Source organism: Cydia splendana, chromosome 2 (genome assembly GCF_910591565.1).
Source record: "Cydia splendana chromosome 2, ilCydSple1.2, whole genome shotgun sequence".
NCBI lineage: Eukaryota > Metazoa > Arthropoda > Insecta > Lepidoptera > Tortricidae > Cydia > Cydia splendana.
The window spans coordinates 8,765,030-8,787,578 of record NC_085961.1 but is presented as its reverse complement, the minus strand read 5'-3'; the positions used below and the strand labels follow the sequence as shown (position 1 = coordinate 8,787,578).

The 22,549-nt window shown below is 37.9% G+C and overlaps 1 protein-coding gene and 2 long non-coding RNA genes across 3 annotated transcripts in view; 1 reads left to right on the top strand and 2 right to left on the bottom strand.

The window, feature by feature from the left end:
- Positions 1-9,839: 9,839 nt before the first annotated feature.
- LOC134803216 (uncharacterized) overlaps positions 9,840-22,549 on the bottom strand; it is a 207,691-nt gene continuing 194,981 nt past the window's right edge. Inside the window, exon 2 of the long non-coding RNA XR_010145960.1 lies at positions 9,840-10,034. This is a non-coding gene — a long non-coding RNA (uncharacterized LOC134803216). The remainder of the gene's footprint in view (positions 10,035-22,549) is intronic.
- On the bottom strand, positions 10,161-21,198 carry LOC134802998 (phenoloxidase-activating enzyme-like). Its single transcript, XM_063775730.1, has 6 exons — positions 21,068-21,198; positions 20,715-20,804; positions 20,397-20,562; positions 19,398-19,600; positions 18,642-18,796; positions 10,161-10,656 (listed from the first exon to the last, which is right to left on the bottom strand). Exons 1-6 carry the CDS (start codon positions 21,114-21,116, stop codon positions 10,279-10,281), a joined length of 1,041 nt encoding a protein of 346 aa, XP_063631800.1. The 5' UTR covers positions 21,117-21,198; the 3' UTR covers positions 10,161-10,278.
- Positions 11,540-13,785, top strand: LOC134803023 (uncharacterized). Its single transcript, XR_010145936.1, has 2 exons — positions 11,540-13,046; positions 13,276-13,785. It is a non-coding gene; the product is annotated as an uncharacterized LOC134803023 (long non-coding RNA).

Here is a 22,549-nt window from a genome sequence, read left to right as displayed (position 1 = left end):
GCACGATTCTCGTTCGTGTTTAGATAATAGGCATTTGTAACATAGCCCGTTTTTTCTAACGAATTGCCACCTCACTTTGCGCAGCGCTCGTTTAAACTGTTTACAATCAGTTATCTTGTGAACAGATGTTCGGCAAAAAAGGCATTTCTTATCACTTCCTTCGCCGTGCACTAATATTGTGTGGTTACGTGCGTTATTAGTGTCTGAGGTTTTATGTTTATAATTCTCACTTTTTGTGGCCATATAGGTACTTGCAGTGGTTGAAATCTTGACTGCCTCTTCGTTAAGAAAGTCAGACATGATGATCAATCTAGGTTTTTTACCATCTTTGATTAAACTGAAGCTGTAATCTGACCACTTCGATATTAGTACTGTCGGCAGCTTAGATAAGATTATGGAAACTATGTTTACCCCCTGTAGGTGCTCCTCTTGACCGACTGCTCGTACTGCTTCCACGTAGTTTTGAACTTTTAATGCGAACGTAATAATATCTTTGTGGTAATCTTGGTGCAATGGTTGAAGCTTTTTAATGTCGTACAAAACGCGGGAAATGATGCACTCGGAGTTACCATATCGTAGTTCCAACGCCGACATAACTTTCTCAGGTGACGTGGCACTTATGAACAAAGCGTTGACTGCATCCTTAGCGGCTCCGCGCAAACATTTTCTAAGCCTCCAAAGGTTCTCCTTATCGGTGAATTTACATAACTCAGTGGACTCGTAATATGCTTGTTTAAACTGCAACCATTCTAAATAATCGCCAGAGAACTCGGGGAGATCTTTGGGTGTGCTGAGTCGACTGAGCAGGCTGGTATTCGGTGCACTGGCAGTGGAGATGTTCTTCACAGCATCGGCCATAACTTGTATCGCATTGTTGAGTGCCATGACGGTGCCGTCGGGCGGCGGCAGCGCGGCGGCCGGCACGGGCGCCGGGGCTGGCGCGGGCGTGGCGGCGCGTGGCGCTGGACCGGGTTCGGGCGGTAAACGTGACACTTGCTGATGCAACTCACCCATATTTATGCCATTATCGGGGGCTGGCTGCAGGTCGTCTTGCGGTTCCAAGTTGCTCTGATTTTCCACCCAGTTTGCAACGTGACTTCGAGAATAGCTCCTTCGACTTACTTGTGAACCGTACTCTTGTTCCTCGTCGTCAAGCTCTGCTAACTGAGCATCCAGAGTCTTATCGATGATCTCCATCTGTATGGCAGCTTTTTGTTTTGCGGCTTCTAACAAAAGTTGCTTCTTCTTTGCTGTTCTAGAAGCCGATGAAGTTCTTGAGCCCTTGCTGCTAGAAGCTTTGCTGGCATACGAAGCAGAAGTATGAAGCATTTTCTTGCGAAATTCTGCCGCGGTTGGTTCAGATTTTACGCTACCCGCTATTGTTTTTGTGATAGCTAAATCTTTCGGAATACTTGAAGCTGGCTTAATTTCTTCCAACCTGGCTGTAGAACTATGACCATAAGGTGCTTCACTCGGCTCGCCATTTAGGGACATTCTTTGTTCTTCTTCTAGAAGCCTCCTTAATTGTTCTGCACGACGCGCTTTCGACCCACGCGTTTCTATCGTGGTCGGGGTACGGTGCATGGATCCGGTTTGAAGACCACTTTGTTAACTGTATGGGGTTCGTTTGAAGAAAAGGCCGACTTCTAACACGATGATGTATTTCGGAAAAAACACAATTACAAAAAATGTCACGAGATCGTATGTGCATAGGCTCGCGGCCAGCAGCGGACTGCCTGGCGGCGCATGGTAACAGGTTGCATTAGACATGCTACAAACAAATATCAACCTTAAGACTAAGGAATTAAAAGCTAATTTAACACGACTATGGTTTTTCATAAGTAAAACATAACTAGGTACAGATATAACGAGCGCATCGCCAACACTGATTATGTCAAAGAAGATCTTACTTGGTGGCACTTAAATGTATTGACTGGTTCTAACCCCATACGCACAAAGAAATACAAAATAATTATTTCCTCAGATGCATCTAGATCAGGCTGGGGCGCAGAATCCAATTCAATAACTACCCGTGGATTCTGGAACCAGGATGATAAAAAATTTCACATAAATTATCTTGAGCTCCTAGCTGCCTTTTTCGGATTAAAGTGTTTTGCCTCTAAACTAAGTAACTGTGAAATTCTAATGCGAATAGATAATACTACAGCTATTTCTTACATTAATAAGGCCGGAGGTGTCAAATTTCCCCACTTGAGTGAATTAGCCCGTAAAATATGGCAGTGGTGTGAAAGCAGAAAAATATGGATAGTAGCTTCTGATTATTGTAAAATAAGTGTTATAAAATGAATACAAAACTAAAATTAAGTACAACTAAAAACTAAAGCTAAAAACTAAAAATATTTATCAAAACTTTGCGCCCTTGGTAAGGTGCCCATCACGCAGGCAGCGTTCCCGCGCTGGATTGCTATGGCCAATCTTTGCGCGAGAAAGCTGCCCGCGCGAGGGTCACCTGTGGCCTGCCTTAGGCGTTTGCTGAGCTCCTTGTGGAGCCCCCGAGCCCCCCTACCCCACGGACCTAGAGTCTCGACGCCGAAGGCTACAAATTCGTAGTGTGCGCCGAGACAACTATATTTATTAACCTTGGAACGTTCTCGGACGTCAGCCGCCGCCCCGGCCTGTTTACTGGTGGCTGAAATGTAGGACGCCGCCAGCGTGTAGCTTCTTACATTGCGTCAAAAGAAAACGTCGACCCAGACGCTGCTTCCCGCGATACGAACTTAGACACCGAATGGGAGCTAGCGGGCAAATATTTTAAGCATATTGTAAAAAAATTTGGTACATGTACCTAGTATTGATCTGTTCGCATCCAGAATTAATACCAAATGCAAAACATTTTGCTCCCGTTACCCTGATCCAGAAGCATCAGTAGTAGATGCGTTTACGATTTCATGGGAAAAAGAACATTTCTACGCCTTTCCCCCTTTTGCTGTAATATTACCAGTATTGAGGAAAATAATTAATGATAAAGCAACAGGGATAGTAGTTGTACCAAATTGGCCCACGCAAGCGTGGTACCCGATGTTTACATCACTTTTGTGTGAATCTCCTATAATATTGGAACCTTCAACTGACCTACTCCTTTCTCCTTGCAGGAGCAGAATACATCCTCTATCACACAAACTTTCTCTAGTGTTAGGGAAATTATCAGGGAGGCGTACCTGAAAAAAGGAGTTCCAGAGATGTCGGTTGATTTTATTATAGACTCAATAGCACAATCCACTCTTAAGCAATATGAAGGATGTCTCAAAAAATGGATACATTTTGCTACAAGTAATAAATATGACATATTTGATCCCACCAGTGCTAATGTTATAGAGTTTTTGACAATGAGATTCAACGAAAATGCAAGTTATGGTACATTAAATTCTACAAGATCAGCAATTTTTCTCATAGCAAAAAGAGACATATCCAATGATGTCATTATATCCAGATTTTTTAAGGGCATTTTCAGAAGACGTCCTTCTGCACCTAAATACTCAGAAACATGGAATATCGAGCAAGTTTTAGAATATATTGAAAGCCAAGGTAATTTAGAGAATCTAAACCTAAAAATAATATCAGAGATTGCGACTACACTATTAGTTCTCGTTACAGCCCATAGGTTACAAACTATAGCATTGATTAATATAGATGAGATAAATATAAGTTCATCAGGGCTCCAAATAAAAATTCCTGATAGGATAAAGACATCAAAACTTGGAAAAAATCAACCCCTACTCATGATTCCTTTCTTCAGAGAACGACCAAAAGTTTGTGTAGCCACCATAATCCTTCATTATTTAAAAATAACAGAAACAATTAGAGGAGGAAATAAAAAACTATTTCTGTCATCGGTGAAACCTCACAATCCAATCAGTCCTCAGACAATTGGTCATTGGATCAAATCCTTACTCGGTAAGGCTGGCATTGATACTGAAAAATTTAGTGCATATAGTGCAAAACATGCCTCTGTGTCTACTGCTTATAGGAGAGGTATAGACATTGATACAATTAGAAGAACTGCGGGTTGGACAGAGGGGTCAACAACATTCGCACGTTTCTATAACAAACCTATTATAGAAACAAATAATAAGTTCGCTATTAGTATTCTAACTAAAGATAAATAAGGCTGTGCTAATTATATGCATGTCATAAATATTGTAATTGTTATTTTCTTGTTGATTATGAATAATTAATAAAGACTGTGCCGAAGTTATAAAATATTTGTATCATTTAATTTAAATGTTATACTTAAAGAGTACAAATATTTTTAAACATAGCTCTATCACAGACTCTAAAAATCTACATGTTATCTATCATCGAGAACGAGACGCGTAGTATAATTGCTCGATCAAACGAGCCCTCCGAAGGCGGGCGAAGTTCGCTCGAAATTATACGAAGCGTCTCGTTCGAAGATGATCACTTCCCACCCATAAAAAAGAAGTGATATTTCAAATGAATACCGTAAAAAGTGAAACCCATCCCTGTAATCATCTTACACGAAACTGTGATATCGCATAGTTACTCTAAAATATATGGCGTCCGGCACGGGCGCGCGCGACGTGATACCGTCGGGCGCGGGAATATTTTTCAAATTTAAATCTCTAAACGTTGTGAAGTTTAAGCATACTTAACAGTACTACATGTTATCTATCATCTTCGAACGAGACGCTTCGTATAATTTCGATCGAACTTCGCCCGCCTTCGGCGGGCTCGTTTGATCGAGCAATTGTTATTGGTGCAGAAGCAAGAAATATTGATGTATATAAATTGATGTTGACACTGAATAATCAACATTTTATTAATAGCAAACAAATTATTTTAGTCAATGTGCAAATATTATCAGGAGGAAGCGTTTGCAAATTGGAATCTGCAAATCAGCCTGTTTTGATTCCACGCACGAATTCTTAGAAAACTGTTACCATTTTCCTCAAAAACTTACTGCTTACCGTTTTTATGTGTCTCTTAAATTAATAATAAACACTGGGGGCCGATTTTTGAATTTCGAGCGTTCGATTTCGTCACTCGAAAATCGGTGGAAATGGAAAAAAGCGAAATGCAAATTTTTGAAATATAGCGATAGAAATTGGGAATCGAGTGGTATTGACCACTCGTTTTCAATTCTATTAGTAGAATTTAAATGCCGTGTATTATTGAACTACTGGAGATATTATTGAACGAAATACACGAAATCGAGCGGTCGAAATTCAAAAATCGGCCCCTGTACCTAATCAAATTCTCACCTATAGTCCGTTTTTTTAGCATTAGAAAGAAGGTAAGCGATCTTGACTTGAAATATTATAAAAAAATTAAATTGTTTCATCTATTATTATTTATTTTATTTTCTTTATTCAATTAGGGTCTTAGGTTAGGATTTTACAATGTGAGTATAAAAGTAAAATATAAAAACACTTACAAAACATAACAAAAATATATAAACACATTATAAAAAACCTAGCCTAGGGTGCCGCCGGCAGCGGGGCTTGGCCCAAGCTGCCGGTGGTCAGGGCCGCAGAGTGAGGAACCGACGTACTATACGCGCCGTGTCCAAAATTACCGCCTTCTGCATCTGACCCTTGATCCAACCACCCAGCGAGAGTCTCTCTAGGTGTTGGTCGAGACTCTTCGCTATGAGACCGTTCGCTGACACAACTATCGGAACAATGATCGTCGAGTCAACATCCCACATGGCGGTAATCTCGTGAGCTAAGTCTAGGTACTTGCTGGACTTGTCCTTCTCGGCCTTCACGAGATTCTCATCATGGGGGATGGTGACGTCGGCGAGCATGGCCCGGCGCTGCGATCGGTCTATCAGCACGATGTCAGGCTTATTGGCGACAATAGTCCTGTCAGTGATGATAGATCGATCCCAATAGAGCGTGGCACGACCATTCTCGAGAACAGGCGCAGGTAAGTACTTGTAGTACGGTACTTCGCGGTCCACAAGGCCGTATAGAAGAGCAAGTTGTTGGTGAATAATCCTGGCTACGAGATTATGTCTGTGCAAGTACTCACCGTTAGCAAGATGAGAACAACCGGAAATTATATGCCTGAGTGACTCTCCGGGACGGCGGTATGCCCGTCAGATGTCGACCGTACCGTCCTTCAGGATATATTTCCGATAGTTGTTCGTCATCATCACTTCGTCCGCAATTGCACAGGCAAAACCCTCGGTTTCTCCGAAGAGGTCCCCGAATCGTAACCAATTCACCGACGCGAGCAGGTCCACATCGGGTCCCGTGAGGGCCTTGTAGAACCGCCCGTGTAGCACCTTACTCTCCCATGCCGCCTTGCGATCCGCAGTACTTAGTACCACAGGTTTGCGCCAGTTCACGTTTGCCAAGGAGAGCGGCGTGAGGTTCCTGTCTACTGCCACCACATCACGATGCATCCCACACTCGTTGTTAAGGAAATAATTCCTGAGATTGTACACCTCGCGGTTGTGGAAATCCTTGGCGTTTAGAAAGCCTCGACCTCCACACTTCCGTGGGATGTACAATCTCATAACTGACGAGCGTGGGTGTAGCATGCGATGTGTGGTGAGCAGTGATCGGACCCTCCGATCCAGGGCGTCCAGCTCGGTCTGAGTCCACCTTAGTATGCCAAAGGAGTATGTGAGGAGGGGCATTACCCAGGCGTTGAAGGCGCGCACTTTGTTGCCTCCTGACAAAAGACTGTTAAGGACTTTTGTGAGCCGACTGAAAAAGCGCTCCTTCAGTGACCGTCTAATACCCTCGTCCTCAATACCCAACGACTGTGACATACCAAGGTATTTATAGGTTTCTGATTCAGAGATAGATCTGAAAGACATTATCTCAGAAAGTTGTAAATTTGTTGAATTTACAACCCTCCCCAGCCTTGGGTATTTGGTGCAAATAATTTGAGGTCATCCATGTACAGAAGGTGAGAAATAACTTCACCCTCTCTCCGAAGCCGGCAACCTAGTCCCAAATCCTTCAGCAGGGTGCTGAGGGGATTCAGAGCTAGGCAGAACCATAGCGGACTCAGACTGTCGCCCTGAAAGATTCCTCGCTCAATCCTTATAAAATCCTGTGGGCCAGGTCGGTCATCCCCGCCTCCTGGTTGACGAAGGACTGTGGTCCACTGCCCCATACACGCGCTTAGGAAGGCTCTCAAAGCTGCATCAACTTTGTACAGCTCTAAGACCCTCCCCAGCCATGAATGAGGCACCGAATCATAGGCCTTATCTTTAAGCGATTAATAAAATCATGACAGTTCATTAATTACAACTATGAACTAAATAAATTAAAACTAATAAAACAAAATAAAAAGAACTATTGGGCCACAGTGGCAACATGATAATGCGCCTATCTATAGGTATAAAGACAACGCTTTAATTAGGGCGCTAACACGGTGATTGAACACTGGGATTAATAGCATTAGCAGTTTTCGGCGATGCTCAAGTGGGCAGTGACGTGGCTTTGAAGATAATTTAAGTACACGAGAGCTTACGAAATTAAACACAAGAAGATAAGAAAATACTCAGTGTTTTTATTTTAGATGTACTTAAAAAGAAAAATAACCCGTGATAACTTTGCCGATTTTTACTTAAATTTACACACACTTCTCTTCCCGTTCAAACGATTTGTCTTAGGCATGTATAGCTATAATAATATTAAAGAAATAATGAAATGATTATGTATTGTACAGCGCCATATACTTGATTCGGTCAAATTGTGTTTTTTGAAAAACTAATGGCTACAAATATAATGACCACCAAAAAATACTTTGGTACCCTAAATAAAAAAATCATGCTTACCAAAAAAAAATACTGAACACCAAAAAAATAAGGCCTAAAAATACAAAAGTACCACCACTTTAATTACGACTGCACTTCAAATTGTATTCAAATACCAAATATATTGAATGATCACCAAAAATCATTAATGATCACCAAATCTTGAAGACCAAATTAATGCGATTTTTTCACCTAAATAAACCACTATGATTACCAAAAAATGTATATATATTACCAAATAAAGTAAACTGATGCCAAAATAACTAGCCCCTCCCGCTCAACCCCCCGTAGCCCGCACCGCATACCTACCTAACCTAATCTACTTTTCTAGTAGCATTTCGTTATGCTACTAGAAAAGTAAGTTAAACTGCTATCAGTTAAGTGGGTTAGGTTAGGTTAGCACTGCGACCCTTCCAGAAACGAAATGGTACTAGAAAAGTAGGTTAGGTTTAAGTTTCACCTGCTACCCATACAGATACGAAACGCTACTAGAAAAGTGGGTTAGGTTAGGTTTGAACTGCGACCCTTACAGAAAAGAAATGCTACTAGAAAAGTGGGTTAGGTTAGGTTTGAACTGCGACCCATACAGAAACGAAATGCTACTAGAAAAGTGGGTTAGGTTAGGTTTGAACTGCGACCCTTACAGAAACAAAATGCTACTAGAAAAGTGGGTTAGGTTAGGTTAGAACTGCGACTGTTACAGAAATAAAATGCTACTAGAAAAAGGTGACGAAGTGGATTAATTAATTTAATAGGATAACGATATATTAAATGTTTGCACATTTTTAATTGAAATGTGGTTACAATTTTTGTGATCATTTACTATTTTTGCGTTTACAATGATTATTTTGGAGCCATTTGCTTTAATAGGATAGCAAGATTTAAAAATTTGGTTATCATTTTACATTAAAATGGAGTTCTAATTTTGGTGGTCATTTCCTATTTTTGGGTTTACAATGATTATTTTGGTGTCATTTTCTTTAATAGGATAGCAAGATGTAAAAATTTGGTTATCATTTCACATTAAAATGGGGTTTGAAATTTGGTAATCATTGACTATTTTTGGGTTAATAATGATTAGTTTGGTGTCATTTCCTTTAAAAGGATAGTAAAATGTAATAAAATTGGTAATCATTTCACATTAAAATGGTGTTATAATTTTGGTGATCATTCATGATTTTAGGGTGGTAAAATAGATTTTTTTGGTATTAAATTTTACTAAATCTGGAGATCAGTTAAATAGCAGCCAAAACTAATTATAGCCAGCCTTTTATGAATGTAGTATGATACCTTTGGGTATGGTGCTTTACGCACGCTAGCGTCCCCTTCCCTCCCCCTGCCGCAATCCCCCCTTTTTGCATGAAATATGTCCCGATTCACAGTTTTTTTCAGTTTTTGGGGAAAGTATATAATATAGGAAAAAAATCTCAATGAAAGAAATAATCCCTATTAAATTCTTAATAAAAAAGGTTATATTCATTTTTTTCATATGACGCACCATATTCATGTTATTGCTGGATGAACTTCGACAAAATTTAACCGTTGAAAAACTTGTTGAAGTTCAATATAACATAGTACGTAATAGTACTGAAAGAAATCCTACACGGAGAATAATCTTGCAAGCTTATTCTCCGTATAAGATTTCTTTCAGTACTATCACGTACTACGTTATATTGAATTTCAACAAGTTAATACATGAATATGGTGAGTCTTACCAAAAAGTTGCATATGACCTTTTTTGTTTAGAATTTATTAAGGATTATTTCTTACCTTGACACTTTATTCCTAATTCTAATACTTTTCTCAAAAATTAATAAAAACCGTCAACCGGGACATATTTCATGCAAAAAGGGGGGGGTTGGGGCAGGGGGAGGGAAGGGGACGCTAGCTTGGGTAAAGCACCATACCCAAAGGTATCATACTACATTCATAAAAGGCTGGCTATAATTTGTTTGTCTTCCCCATACATTCTAATGTATGTTACACATGTTATACATTCTTATGTGTTCTAACACAACCGAATCAACTGCGCTAAGCAATATAAAGCCCATTACGTAAATTGAGAAACAGACAAGTAATTTTATTATAACGCGTTGGATTTCTGCGAGTTTCAGTATAATTTATTATCAAAGTGACAAAAGAGAATATCGAGCGGAATTCATTTGATTTTACATTAGTGAAATAAAGCAATACATTGATAAATGGAATAGGTAATACGTTTGAATTATTGCATTTCGATATGGCGTAGAAAACTCTGATGTTCGGATGACATCTGCTGCAACAGCATTACTGTAGCAATGTTACTACTGAAAAAATTTACGCGTGGGATTGGGATGTCACTGACATTCTTTCTTCATAAATTACGTTGCTGTCGTTAGGCAACTCGTCAGTTGTCACTGACCTTACGCACTATTTGTAACCTAATTGCTAGACAGTAATTATAATAGTAATGGATAATATTTCATGATATAATAGTTATTATTTATCAAACTACAAGAACATAGTAAAAGTGTATTTACCTATTCTCTGAACACAATCAAATCAGACAAAAATACTTTTTCTGTTGACGTTTTTGTAGTTACTGGTGGTTCTATTGACGTCTTTGTGGATGGTGATTCTGTTGGCTTCGTTGGTACCAGTTCATCGTTTTCAATTGTAGTTTTTATCCAATCATTGTAGGCGAATACTTTAGTGTACACTCCAGGAATATCTTCTCGCCCGCAAGGGGTTATAGTGAAGCTAACTATGCCGGCCAGCTCCGTAGTCTGGCCCTTTAGCAACATAAGGGGTCCTCCTGTGTCACCTCGGCAGGAGTCTCTATTCTTGCCGCCCGCGCAAAGTTGCCCGTTTGATAACTGCACATTGAATTGCGTTTTGTTGTACGCATGTCTGCAAAGCTGAAAATTACAGGTTTTGTTAGTCCGAGGACTAATGGAATCCTACATGCACAAACGCTGGCTGGCCATTATGTCGCGTTACGAACATTTCGAGGTCTTTTTGTCAATTGATTATTTATATACCATAGCTATGTATCATTTTTTCTATACATTAGTGTTATCTATTGCAACTACTGCTAAAGTGATTTGCAATATTTTATGATTTTCTTTTCGCTATCTTTCTATAGGACATGTACGGACTGGATAAAGATAAAAAATAGTTTATTCAAGTAGGCATATTACAATGCGCTTATGAACGTCAAATAAACCTTTACCGGCTCCAACCGTACACCTCTGCCCCGAGAAGATTTAAATCCCCCCTCAATTGGAGGAGGGTATCCCAATATCGATCAATCAATCAATCAAAGCATTTATTTTCAGGCTACTAAGGCCCATAGATACATACCTTACAAACTAACATATATATACAATAATAAAAACTTAAATACTAAAAAATCATTTTCGTGACGCAGTTTTCTGTTGCGGCGTCACTTGCTCTGGTGTAGGATTCGGCAGATTCCCACGGAACCGCCGAAATATCACACCCTTCGGCCAGAAGTCCCGGCAACAAACTCGGCGGGACACATCTTTTCAAAACCTTATTACATCTTATAATTAACATGCATTACGAGTAATTAAGAAAAATACAATTTAAATTACTATAGAATTCATACAAATACTCAGTGAGTACATAACTTTATACAAATACGTAGCTCTTTCAGAAAACATATCAAACTCTTACAAAAGGAAAAGAAAATAAAATCAATAAAAGAAATGAGAATACATATTATATGAATCTGACTAATTGTTATGAGATGCTTTCATACAATTTGATGTGCAATGCTTTTAATTGCTACTTGTCGTTATTACAGTTTCTGGTTTGGACCATGCATGTTTGTCTGTCAAGTAGTCCTCGACTCTGTAATAAGCCTTCAACATCAATGACTTTTTTAAGTAATTCTTAAGAGCTGGAAAGGGTAATCTTAAAGCATCCTCAGGTAACTTGTTATAAAAATGAATGCATTGCCCAACGAATGACTTCTGTACTTTACGAACACGAAACTTTCTGATAGCAAGCTTGTTTTTATTTCTAGTATTATAGTTATGGACATCAGAATTCTTAGTGAAGGAGTCTAGATTCTTAACAACATAAATAATACTATCATATATGTATTGGGAAGCTACAGTTAAAATATTAATTTCTTTAAAAAGTTCTCTTAATGATTCACGCACCCTTAAATTATATATAGAACGAATGGCTCTCTTTTGTAAGACAAATATAGTCTGTATGTCAGCTGCTTTGCCCCAAACCAGAATACCATATGACATTACACTATGAAAATAACTATAATAAACAAGGCGAGCTGTTTCAACATTAGTCAATTGTCTAATTCTCCTCACAGCGTAAGCGGCCGAACTTAATTTGTTTGCTAGTGTTCTTATATGAGGACTCCATTGTAGATTTTTGTCCAATGTTAAACCAAGAAACAGTGCTTTATCTACCGTCTCTAAGCATTCATTATTCAAAAGTATCTTATTAGTATCGACTGGTTTAACATTCGGCAAAGAAAATCTAACGCATTTAGTTTTCTTAGCATTAAGAAGCAAATTGTTCATAGTAAACCAGTTAAGTACATTAACGAGTGTGCTGTTAATTACACTGTAATCGGTAGATTTCTGATCAACCTTAAAAAGTAATGATGTGTCATCAGCAAAAAGAACAATTTCACAAAGATTTTCTACTACACATGGCAAATCATTTATATAAACCAAAAACAGGAATAGACCCAAAATAGAACCTTGTGGCACTCCTAATTGGACTACAGTACCGCTAGACCGGGTTTTGTTTACAACAACTGTTTGTGTTCTGTTGCTAAGGTAAGAAGACATAAAGTTTAGGGCATTTACTGACAGACCATAGTGTTCTAATTTCAAAATGAGCGTTCCATGATCCACACAATCAAATGCTTTAGAAAGATCACAAAATATGCCAATTGCATCACAAGAATTTTCCCAAATATCATAAATATGTTTAATAAGTACCGAAGCAGCATCGGTCGTAGAACGGCCCTTTGTGAAACCAAACTGATTGCTTGTAAGTAAAGTATGTCTGTTGAAGTGACCCAGTAGATCATTTAACATTAACTTTTCAAAAACTTTACTTAGTACAGGAAGTATTGATATTGGACGGAAATTAGCCATATCACTCGAATCACCCGATTTAAAAAGAGGTATGACTTTGCTATATTTCATAAGATCTGGAAAGACGCCTTGTGAAATTGAAATATTATAAATTACGGCTAAGTAAGGCGCTATTACGTCTAAGACATGACTAATGACTGTAACGGATGGTCCCCATAAGTCTTCCGTTTTCTTTAAATTGAGTGACTTGAATGTTTTAACAATAATTGCTGAATCTACTAGACTAAACTCAAAGTTAATATTACATTTCTTAACATTAGCACAAAGTAAGGAATGAGCTCGAGAAGAAGATGAATGTAGACATTTAGTGGTATTAATAGCTATTTTAGAAAAATAATCTTCGAATGCCCAGGCAACATCGTTGTTTGACATGGTCAGTTGTTTATCCGAGACAATGTTGACTTGACAATCGCGTGATTTACATTTACCAGCTTCCCTATTTATAATATTCCATGTTGTCTTCACTTTGTTGTCCGACACTTTCAGTTTAGAACTTGTATAGTTTGCTTTGGCTGTTAAACACACTCTCTTGAAGATTTTTGAGTAGTTCCTCACATAGTCCAGGAAATCTGTATTTTTGTTCAGCTCTCTCTCACCATAAAGTTCATAAAGCCTTTTTCTACTTTTATAAATGCCTGCAGTAGCCCATTCACTAAACTGTGTTCTAGTTTTTGACCCACTAGCTAATAGTTTTCATACTGAAATTTTGATTAAAATGATAAAGAATTACGTTAAAAACATCTTCATACAAATTATTACAGTTGTAATGTGAAAATGGTAAAATACAGAGACTTTTTTGAATTTCATTTTTGAATAATTCCAAGCGACTACTAGTAATGGGTCTTTATGTTATTGTTTGTGGAGTATCATGAATATCGCTTAAGAAAACAGCCCTTTGACCGCTATGATCAGAATGAAAACAGTTAAATATTTATTAAAACCAAAATATTACTTTGCTAATCCGCGAAAAGATAACGTGCTAGTCAATCAGTGCTAACCCGTTATACTTACTTGCGTATTTTTACATGCAATTAATATTCCCACCCTCCCACCGCAAAAATAAATACGCAAATAAATATAACAAACCACCACCAAAAGAATAAACCTCGACACGTGTTTCGCCTCTCTACGAGGCATCCTCAGGAGTTGTTGACGGTCTGACGCCCGGCAACGGAATGACCTGTCTAGAATGGTCGGCCATATTTATACCTTGACCACTCCCCCTACCGTGCAAGTGTGAGTGAGATGGAAAAATTCGTAATAACGGCGATGACGCAACATTCAATTGTTCGTTAAGAATCATGCCCCTATTGTTGTACCTAATTATTTCCAGTTGTTCCAGAACACCCAAACGCAATCCCTTTTCGCAAACATGTAAAATATCAAAAGAATGATTCTCAGATAAAGTGTGACCTGTATCTAATAAGTGCTTTGCAAAATTGGACTTCTCTGGATGGTTATGTCTATATGACGCAACATGCTCTTTATACCTAGTAGTGAAACTACGGCCCGTTTGCCCCACATACACTTTATTGCAATCGTCACAGGTAAGCTTATAAACTCCAGACTTTTTCCCATTCTCGATCTTATCTTTGCCATTGCAAAGCTTCGAGTGCAAAGTATTATTTGTCTTAAAGGCCACAGGAATGTCGTTAGACTTCAAAATTTTGTAAATTGCATCAGACAACTTGCCAACATAAGTTATGCTCGCTTTATATTTCTTAATCGGTTCAGAGGATAGATAAGAATGATGAGATGATGATGGAGGATGAGAGAGGATGGAGGAGGATGGAGGATGATAGGAGGGTGGATAGGTTGGGAGGAGGAGAGGAGGAGGAGGAGGAAAGTAATATTTTGGTTTTAATTAGTATGGATTTCCGCAAAGTAACGCCTGATTCTATTCACTAGTTAAATATTTGCTTATCTATACATTCACAATTGCAAAATATATTATCCAGACATGTTGCACTAGTTACACCTACCCGAGTAGGTTCAAAAACAAGTTAAATAAATTGAATGATTTAAACAAACACAGCATTTTAACAGTATTACTAGAGGACTCGAGCAAGTTAACATTAAAATCTCCACAGACTATAACATGTTTTTGGCCCTTACATACTAACCTCAGCACACTTTCCATTGTAGTTTCAAATGTGCTGAAGTCAGCTGATGGGGGTCTGTAAACACATACAATAATATATTTTTGTAATTCTACACAGGAAATTTCGATAATTCTTTCTATGGAATAATTTACAATATCTTTACGCTCTTTAGATTTCATGCAATTTTTAACAATTATCAGGGAACCACCATGAACAGCAGACTTTCTAGCAAAAAAACTGACTAATTTAAAGTTAACAAAATCAAATAAAAACTGCCCATCTTTCAGCCAATGTTCAGTGATACACATAACTTCAACATTATTATTATCTAAAAATAAACCTATTTCTAATTCTTTGCTGGAAAGCCCTGAATATTCTGGTGAATAATATTCATACTCAGGCGTTTTTCCGCTGTCTTACAATCTAGTTTAAATTTGGCATGGGGTCCTTGACTTTGTCAGCTGACTGAGAATTAACTATAACACTACTAAATCTATTTGGCTCAATATTATAGGCCAATAAATCCACTAGGTATACAAAATATTTCTTTGGCAGAAATACCTTCCTTGGAGCTAGCATGAAGCGCTCAATGAATTTATTTAAGTCAAAGAAATGGTACTTTTTATTGACAGATATGGCATGGTACATCAAAGAATTGTAGTGTGCTACTTTACTATTATAGTCATAAGACATATTCTCTGCATAAGGCAGTGCACATAAAATGATTTTCCCCACACCAGATTTTTCAATAATATTTAAAGTGGACATCAACTTATCTATGCTAAGCTTATCTACATTAAGGCTATTTCCTAATAAAATTACTAGTGTAGTACTGCTATCATAACATCCCTTTGAAATAAGGTCACATAAGTGAGACAAAGTAATGTTTTGATAACAGTAATTTGAGACTTTCTGCTCTAATCCGTAGCTTAATAATGGGCCCATTCCTAGCCCAATCTGATCTGAAAAAACAACAGTCTTACTGACTGCTCTAGGGGGCTGTGTGACTACTGGTACAGCTGGCCTAGAAGTGTTGAGGGCCACATCGGCTTCAACATCCTTTGCTGGTGGCATTTGGCCACAATTACAAATATTTCCATTAAGTAATGATTTGCATCGCTCCTCTAAATTTTGATTTTCTTGCAGCAAGTTATTGAAAGCCTTGATGTGCTCCTCAACTTGTTTTTTGGTGGTTTCATACATAGTGGTTATTACCAGAAGCTCATCTTTTAACCTATTTATATCGGCATGTAACTTCTGGAAATTTGATTCCTTGGTTTCAAGCTCCAAATGACAATTTTGAACCCTATTTTTCAGAACTGATAATGCATGTTTTAATTTACTATATTTTTTAATGCATGCCTGGCCTTTGATAAGCTTCTGGGTTCTCCTAATATACCTATTAATCTTAATATAATTTTTTAACTTATTGCTACTATTAAAATATACTAAATATCTAGAGTCCTTACTAATTTGAGTTTCACCGCTTGCCAACTCTTGGTACACATTTTGTAGTTCCGAAGCATCATAGTGCTCCCGCTCTCTCCTAAACAAATTAAGTTCATCATTAGCCGCACCCAGTTCCTCTTCCAGATGTGTGATGCGGGTTAAGGCCACCATTGTCTGCCAGGTCCCTTCTTAAATCTGAGTTTGTGTCGACCAATTTCTTGAACTGTAGTTCGCTTTCCTCCCTATCCTGCAACAACTGCTTGGACAAGTCCCTCGACTCCTGTAGATCTTGTGTAGTAGTCTTCAGTTGCATCTCTAGTTGGCGCGCAGTTGCCTTGCGAGTGTTGGCAGCGCTTTTGGTGGTCATTGTGACTTGTCACGATTTCTGAAAGGTGTAAATAATAAAGGATGAGTACTTATCTCAATAAAATTGAGAGTGGAATTTTGCCAAGACAAGAGAGATGAAAGTTAGAACATATGAACTATGAACGATGTATGCAGTGTGTCAGTAGTGGGCTGTGTCTGTGGCGAATGTGCCTTGTCTCAATTTTTACTTCCTCTAGTTCGTCAAGCAAAGAGAAACTGCACTGAGCCAATGTATTTGTGGTTTGACGTTGCTCACGGCTGTACAATGAGCTTTGTATAAATGTAATACTAAGTAATATATGGTATAATATAATAATAACAGTGTGGTAACAGTAAAATAGAACAAAATACTCTCCCGGTTTCAAACACGAAAATCCAACGGCGATCACTCGTTGACAGCTAGGTAGTTCCGCCCCAAAGTCCAGTAAATACTCGATGTATCGTCGTCAATTGCACATATATTATATAACCAATGTTTCTTTACTACTTAAATCTATTAAAGTTCACCATAACTCTAATTTTAAACTAAAAATATAATTAATTTTCAATATTTGAAATCAGCTGGTCTCAGAGTCAGCCTGACAGCTCCAATATTTTCTCTGGCGCACCCACTTGCAGAAAAGACCTTTTTACTATGTAAGAAAAGCCAGACATCTACTCGTATAGTCTGTTATTTTTAACTTTACATATAGTACGGGCAGCGTAGGAAATAATATAGAACGATTTTTTTTTCTAACGTAAAAAATGTATGGCGTAGTACTTTAAGGTTTAAAAACCGGTCAAGTGCGAGTCGAACTCGCGTCTCATGGGTTCCGTATTTTACAAGGATTACGTATTTTCGAACGAGCGAGCAAAGCGAAGTTCTTAAGTACATTCAACTGTTCATTCAATTGTTCCACACACGGCTGGCTAGGGGCACGCCCCGGCTTTTCTGTATTTTTTACCTGGCTTTCAGAGGATAGTTAGTTACGCAATATTTTTTTTTAAATTTTGTTCAAGTATTATTTTAAGCAAGTTCGCAAATTGCTGGCATTTCTCTCTGTCACCCTTATTAAGGTTTCATTGGAGTAAAAGAGAAATCCCCGCAATTTGCGATCTTCGATGTTCGCGGTAGACCCTCTGATATACGGCAGTTCAGCCTTCTCGTTTATTTACTCGTACTTAAATCAATGATTTTTTTCTGTTTGAGCACTAACCTCCTACAGCTCATCCTTCGACCTTGCGTGGAGGCGCACCTCTCTCGGATGCTTCAGGCCTTTTCGGCCCAACGCAGAGCTTGGCCTTCGACCTTCGCACTAGCTGTCCACACCACGTTTCACGTAAACAATTGCGGTTGTTGCCCTGATAGAGCTTATCGCAATTCTTATTCTTAAGTCCGGCTCACGCTTAACTGCAGACTTCTTATACATTTTTCCAGTAATCTATAGGTATCGGGCCCAATCGCTTAACAAAAGATAGAACAAAATCGACGATCTCCACTGAAGGAAGCATGCACATGACGGAGGCCCCGGGCCTTCAGGGCCTTCGACCTTCGCATTCAGACACTTGTACCTACTATAAATGTTCTGTGTTTGAGGACTAATCTCCTGCAACTCGGCCTTCGGTCGTGCGTTTCAAAAAGCCCCTGGGGGACGCTTCGGGCCTTGGGCCCTACGCGTATCTCATCCTTCGGCCTTCACAAAAGCTGTTCACATACGTGTACGGAACTCTAAAAAACAGATTATATGTATACATGTTTTTGAATGGAAGGAGTATATCCCCGATATCGTTTACTTCCTGTGATACCTTTTCAATCGTAAGCTTTATTTGGTAGTCTTAGGCACTTACATAAAAATCTACATAAGGCACATGGACTCGTCGCAATATGTTGCTTTCAAAACTTGACGCGTTTACTGCGCCCCAGCCAGCTACAGTCATGTACAGCTTCTTTGGTGCTTTCTGTGTGATGTCCAAAGATGGCAAGCAGATTGGACGGATGAAATCTGAAACCATTGTGGAAATATTTTATTTCCAAAAATGAAAATGATTTCAAACGGTTAAACATTACCGAATAATCATAGAGTGTAGCAGTAATGCGGTTGTTTTCGACGGATATGGATAGTGAGTGTTACTGCGTGACTAGGGGAAAATTGGTGAAGCGCGACCTAAAGAAAAATTTTGCCAAGCGACCCCAACGTTGTCTGAGGAATAATTCGCGTGTAGTAAAGGATAAAGTGTCATTCTATGGAACTTGCTATGTACACAAACCGCCATATTGAAACTCTCAAGAATGATGAATTTACTAGAGGCTTTTGTTTACATAGTTAGCAAGTTCCATAGAATGACACTTTAGGTCTAATATTATTCAATAATATATATTTTAATTTATTTTATTTCTTAGGAAAACTTACCAATTACAAGTTTCCACAGGTAAAAGTGTAGGCAATAAGAAATGTACTGAATTTATACAAAAAACTTTGAAGTTCTAATCCACTACTCAATCAACGCCGCAAAATATTTTGCTTTGTGAATATAAGGTACCTATTTATTTGTAGGTATGTGAATGTGTTCGTCATAGTATACCTACTTATTAGGAACCGTTACCTGTGTACGGAGCCATTCTCGCAAGCTTTATTAAGACTATGTCATTCTGACGATTTACGTTTTTGGTATAGTCGGGATGCACTGTAAATTTCTCTATAGGTATGGAGATGGCTCCATCAGTACATTTTTTCCCACCACCAGCCGTCTCTACACAGTCTGGCCCATCGTTGTTGACATCGTAGTCTCCTAGACGTATACTTACTCTGAAACCGACATAAACGTACATGTTACTATCCAAATTACATACAAAATTTTATTGACGACCGGTCTGGCTTAGTGGGTAGTGACCCTGCCTGCGAAGCCGATGGTCCTGGGTTCGAATCCCAGTAAGGGCATTTATTTGTGTGATGAACACTAATATTTGTTCCTGAGTCATGGTTGCTTTCTATGTATATATAAGTATGTATTTATCTATATAAGTATGTATATCGTCGCCTAGCACCCATAGTACAAGCTTTGCTTAGTTTGGGGCTAGGTTGATCTGTATAAGATGTCCCCAATATTTATTTATTTATTTATTTATTATTTATTTAAATTATTTTTATTGATAAGTAAATTTTTTTTTTAATAATATTGTTACATTTTTTTATTGTTTTGTAAGTGTTTTTATATTTCACTTTTATATAATGTCATATTGTAAAAAACCTAATCTAAAATCTAAATCTTTAATAAATGAAGGAGGATTACAAAATGATTTAACATTGGTTTTGTGATTTGAGAAAGTTAACAGTTGTTTTTTATCATATTATTGGGATATGATGGTCGTTCTTGTCTACGTGACAGTGTAATAAAACGGTGTCCGTCACTTTCTATCCCGCGGTGTTAAAATGTGACAGATATTTTATCACGTCGATACAACCATCTATAATAAGCCGGCTGTACTCGTAGATTTGTATCAAGAACCTCTTATCGTGAAACGTGGTTCTTCGTAGCCTGTTTATACAAAGAATCATAACGGCATAATTTTCTTTCATGTTTAAGGAATCACAGTTTACTCACGGCGTGGCGTACTTGAAAGCCGTTTCAGAGAAGCAAATAGCAGCAGACAGAACGTATTTCCCGCTGATGAGGACCGCGCCACAGAGGAACTTTATTGTATCGTCTTTTTTTCTATATTCCACGGAACCCATCCACGGATATTCCCCGATGCCAGCAATGGAACGACCTATTTAATAAATCATCAACCTATTTAAATGTTCACTTAGTATTTTTATTGGCTATATAAAAAAAATCCTCATGGAAGTTATGGTTCGAAACTGTACTCAAAAAAGTTAGTTTTAAGATGATAATTAGGTATAATACAAAAAGCCTACTTACTTGACTTGTCTCCACCCACGGCGGCGTGACCACAGCATCCACTGTTTGATTTTGGAGGTACTTCAGATAATTCACAATTTTCTGTATAGGCTGTATAGCCTAAAACACAAAAAATATAACAGAATAAGTGAGATGTTCTAGAAACTTGAATTGAGTTATCAGTCGGGTGAACATGTGTTCCGCTGTATTTCGCTCATGTTTCTAAGAAGCAACTGTTTTTTTCTTACATTTGTAAAAAACTAATAGGTAATAAAAAAAAATCGAGTTCCTTTGGAAATGAAGTTTGAATGTGTAATTGCGAGAGCAAAATCTGTTTTCTATAAAGGACAATTCAATAATAATAACATACATACCTAGATCACTTAAAATTAGCACAACGGAAATTACTAAAAACAAGTTCATGATCACAAAACACGTCTATCCAGGAGCCCAATTACTTAAAATAAACTTGCAAAACATAATATTATTATTATTTACTTCTCGATACGTACCATCGGCAAACTGTTAACTGTACATCAGTGGACCTTATGCCTTTTGTAATAAGGTTCACCGATGTACTGTACAGTTAGAGGAGTGTTGCTGTTTGTACAAAACCTGCTCTGCCTTACAAACTTACTGGTTCCAGTGCAAAATACATATAAATAGGTACATTTCTGCGTGCTTAGCTCTTAGTGCTAAGAATACCATTTTGCTTTAAACACCACAGGAAAACATAAGTTTGTTATAAACTCACTTTATACTTACGTATCCATATAAATTAAAAGTGTATCATGTAGGTACATACATCAGGGTTTTCGGTGCGGGAATGATTTCGTGTATTTATAACTTTGATTATTGTAAATTAATTACCAAACTATGAATTAAGCGTACGCAGTAAGGTCCAAATGTGCTTAGAAATGTTAAATTAGTATCGTTTTTTACAGTTTTTACCTGTTATTTGGCTAGTGTAAAAACTCGCCGAAAACCCCGATGTATGATCATGTATGTGCCCTAGTGCTATTTGGTAATGGTTATTGTTATTTAAATATATCCTGATTACTACTATTAATAACCGCAAATTATGACCAGCATAAAGATAAACTAATTTGTTAAAACGGATTCCTGTGTTATTATTGCGTAATGAGTAATCATTTCGATATCGATTTAAAATAATACGTATTATTATTTCAAAAATCTCTGAAAAACAAAAAAAATTGAGAAGATGGCGTTTTGTTCGAAATGAAATGTCAATTGTAAACATTGTGATCAAATGCCGCGATAACATGCGGTTCCTCAACACATTAGAGAGAGCTTACAATATGTGTGTACATAAGGCAGTGTATGTAACGTGCAAAATTAGGTGTATACCAAATATCATTGTCACGCTTGCACACTGAAATCATTTGAAATCAAACTGTTATAATTACTCACGTTTCCAATTACATGCCTAATGTACCTACATCAATCTGTTGATTGCGTGTACACACACTTGTCCGTACATGTATTAGCGCGAACAAAACGCGCGATATACCTACTTAATGACGTCGTATACAGGGTGGCTAAGAAATAACTGCATTCCCGTTGCCAGGGAGGTTTTGGGATACTGAGCAACTTTTAAAAGGGAATGCGTCAGAAATGTAACTATAATCAAAAAGAATGACTAGAGGAATATTGTCAAATTAAATTAAAATTTAGTCAGTACATTCACTACCATCTTTCGACACAAATGATTAACACTTTTAGAACGCCATTTGACATTGATCCTTATTTTTTCACTGATATGTGTTAAATTTGTTAAATGTCAAAAAGTATCGCCATCTACTCAACGATAGGCCAAAGGTATAGCGCCAACGTTC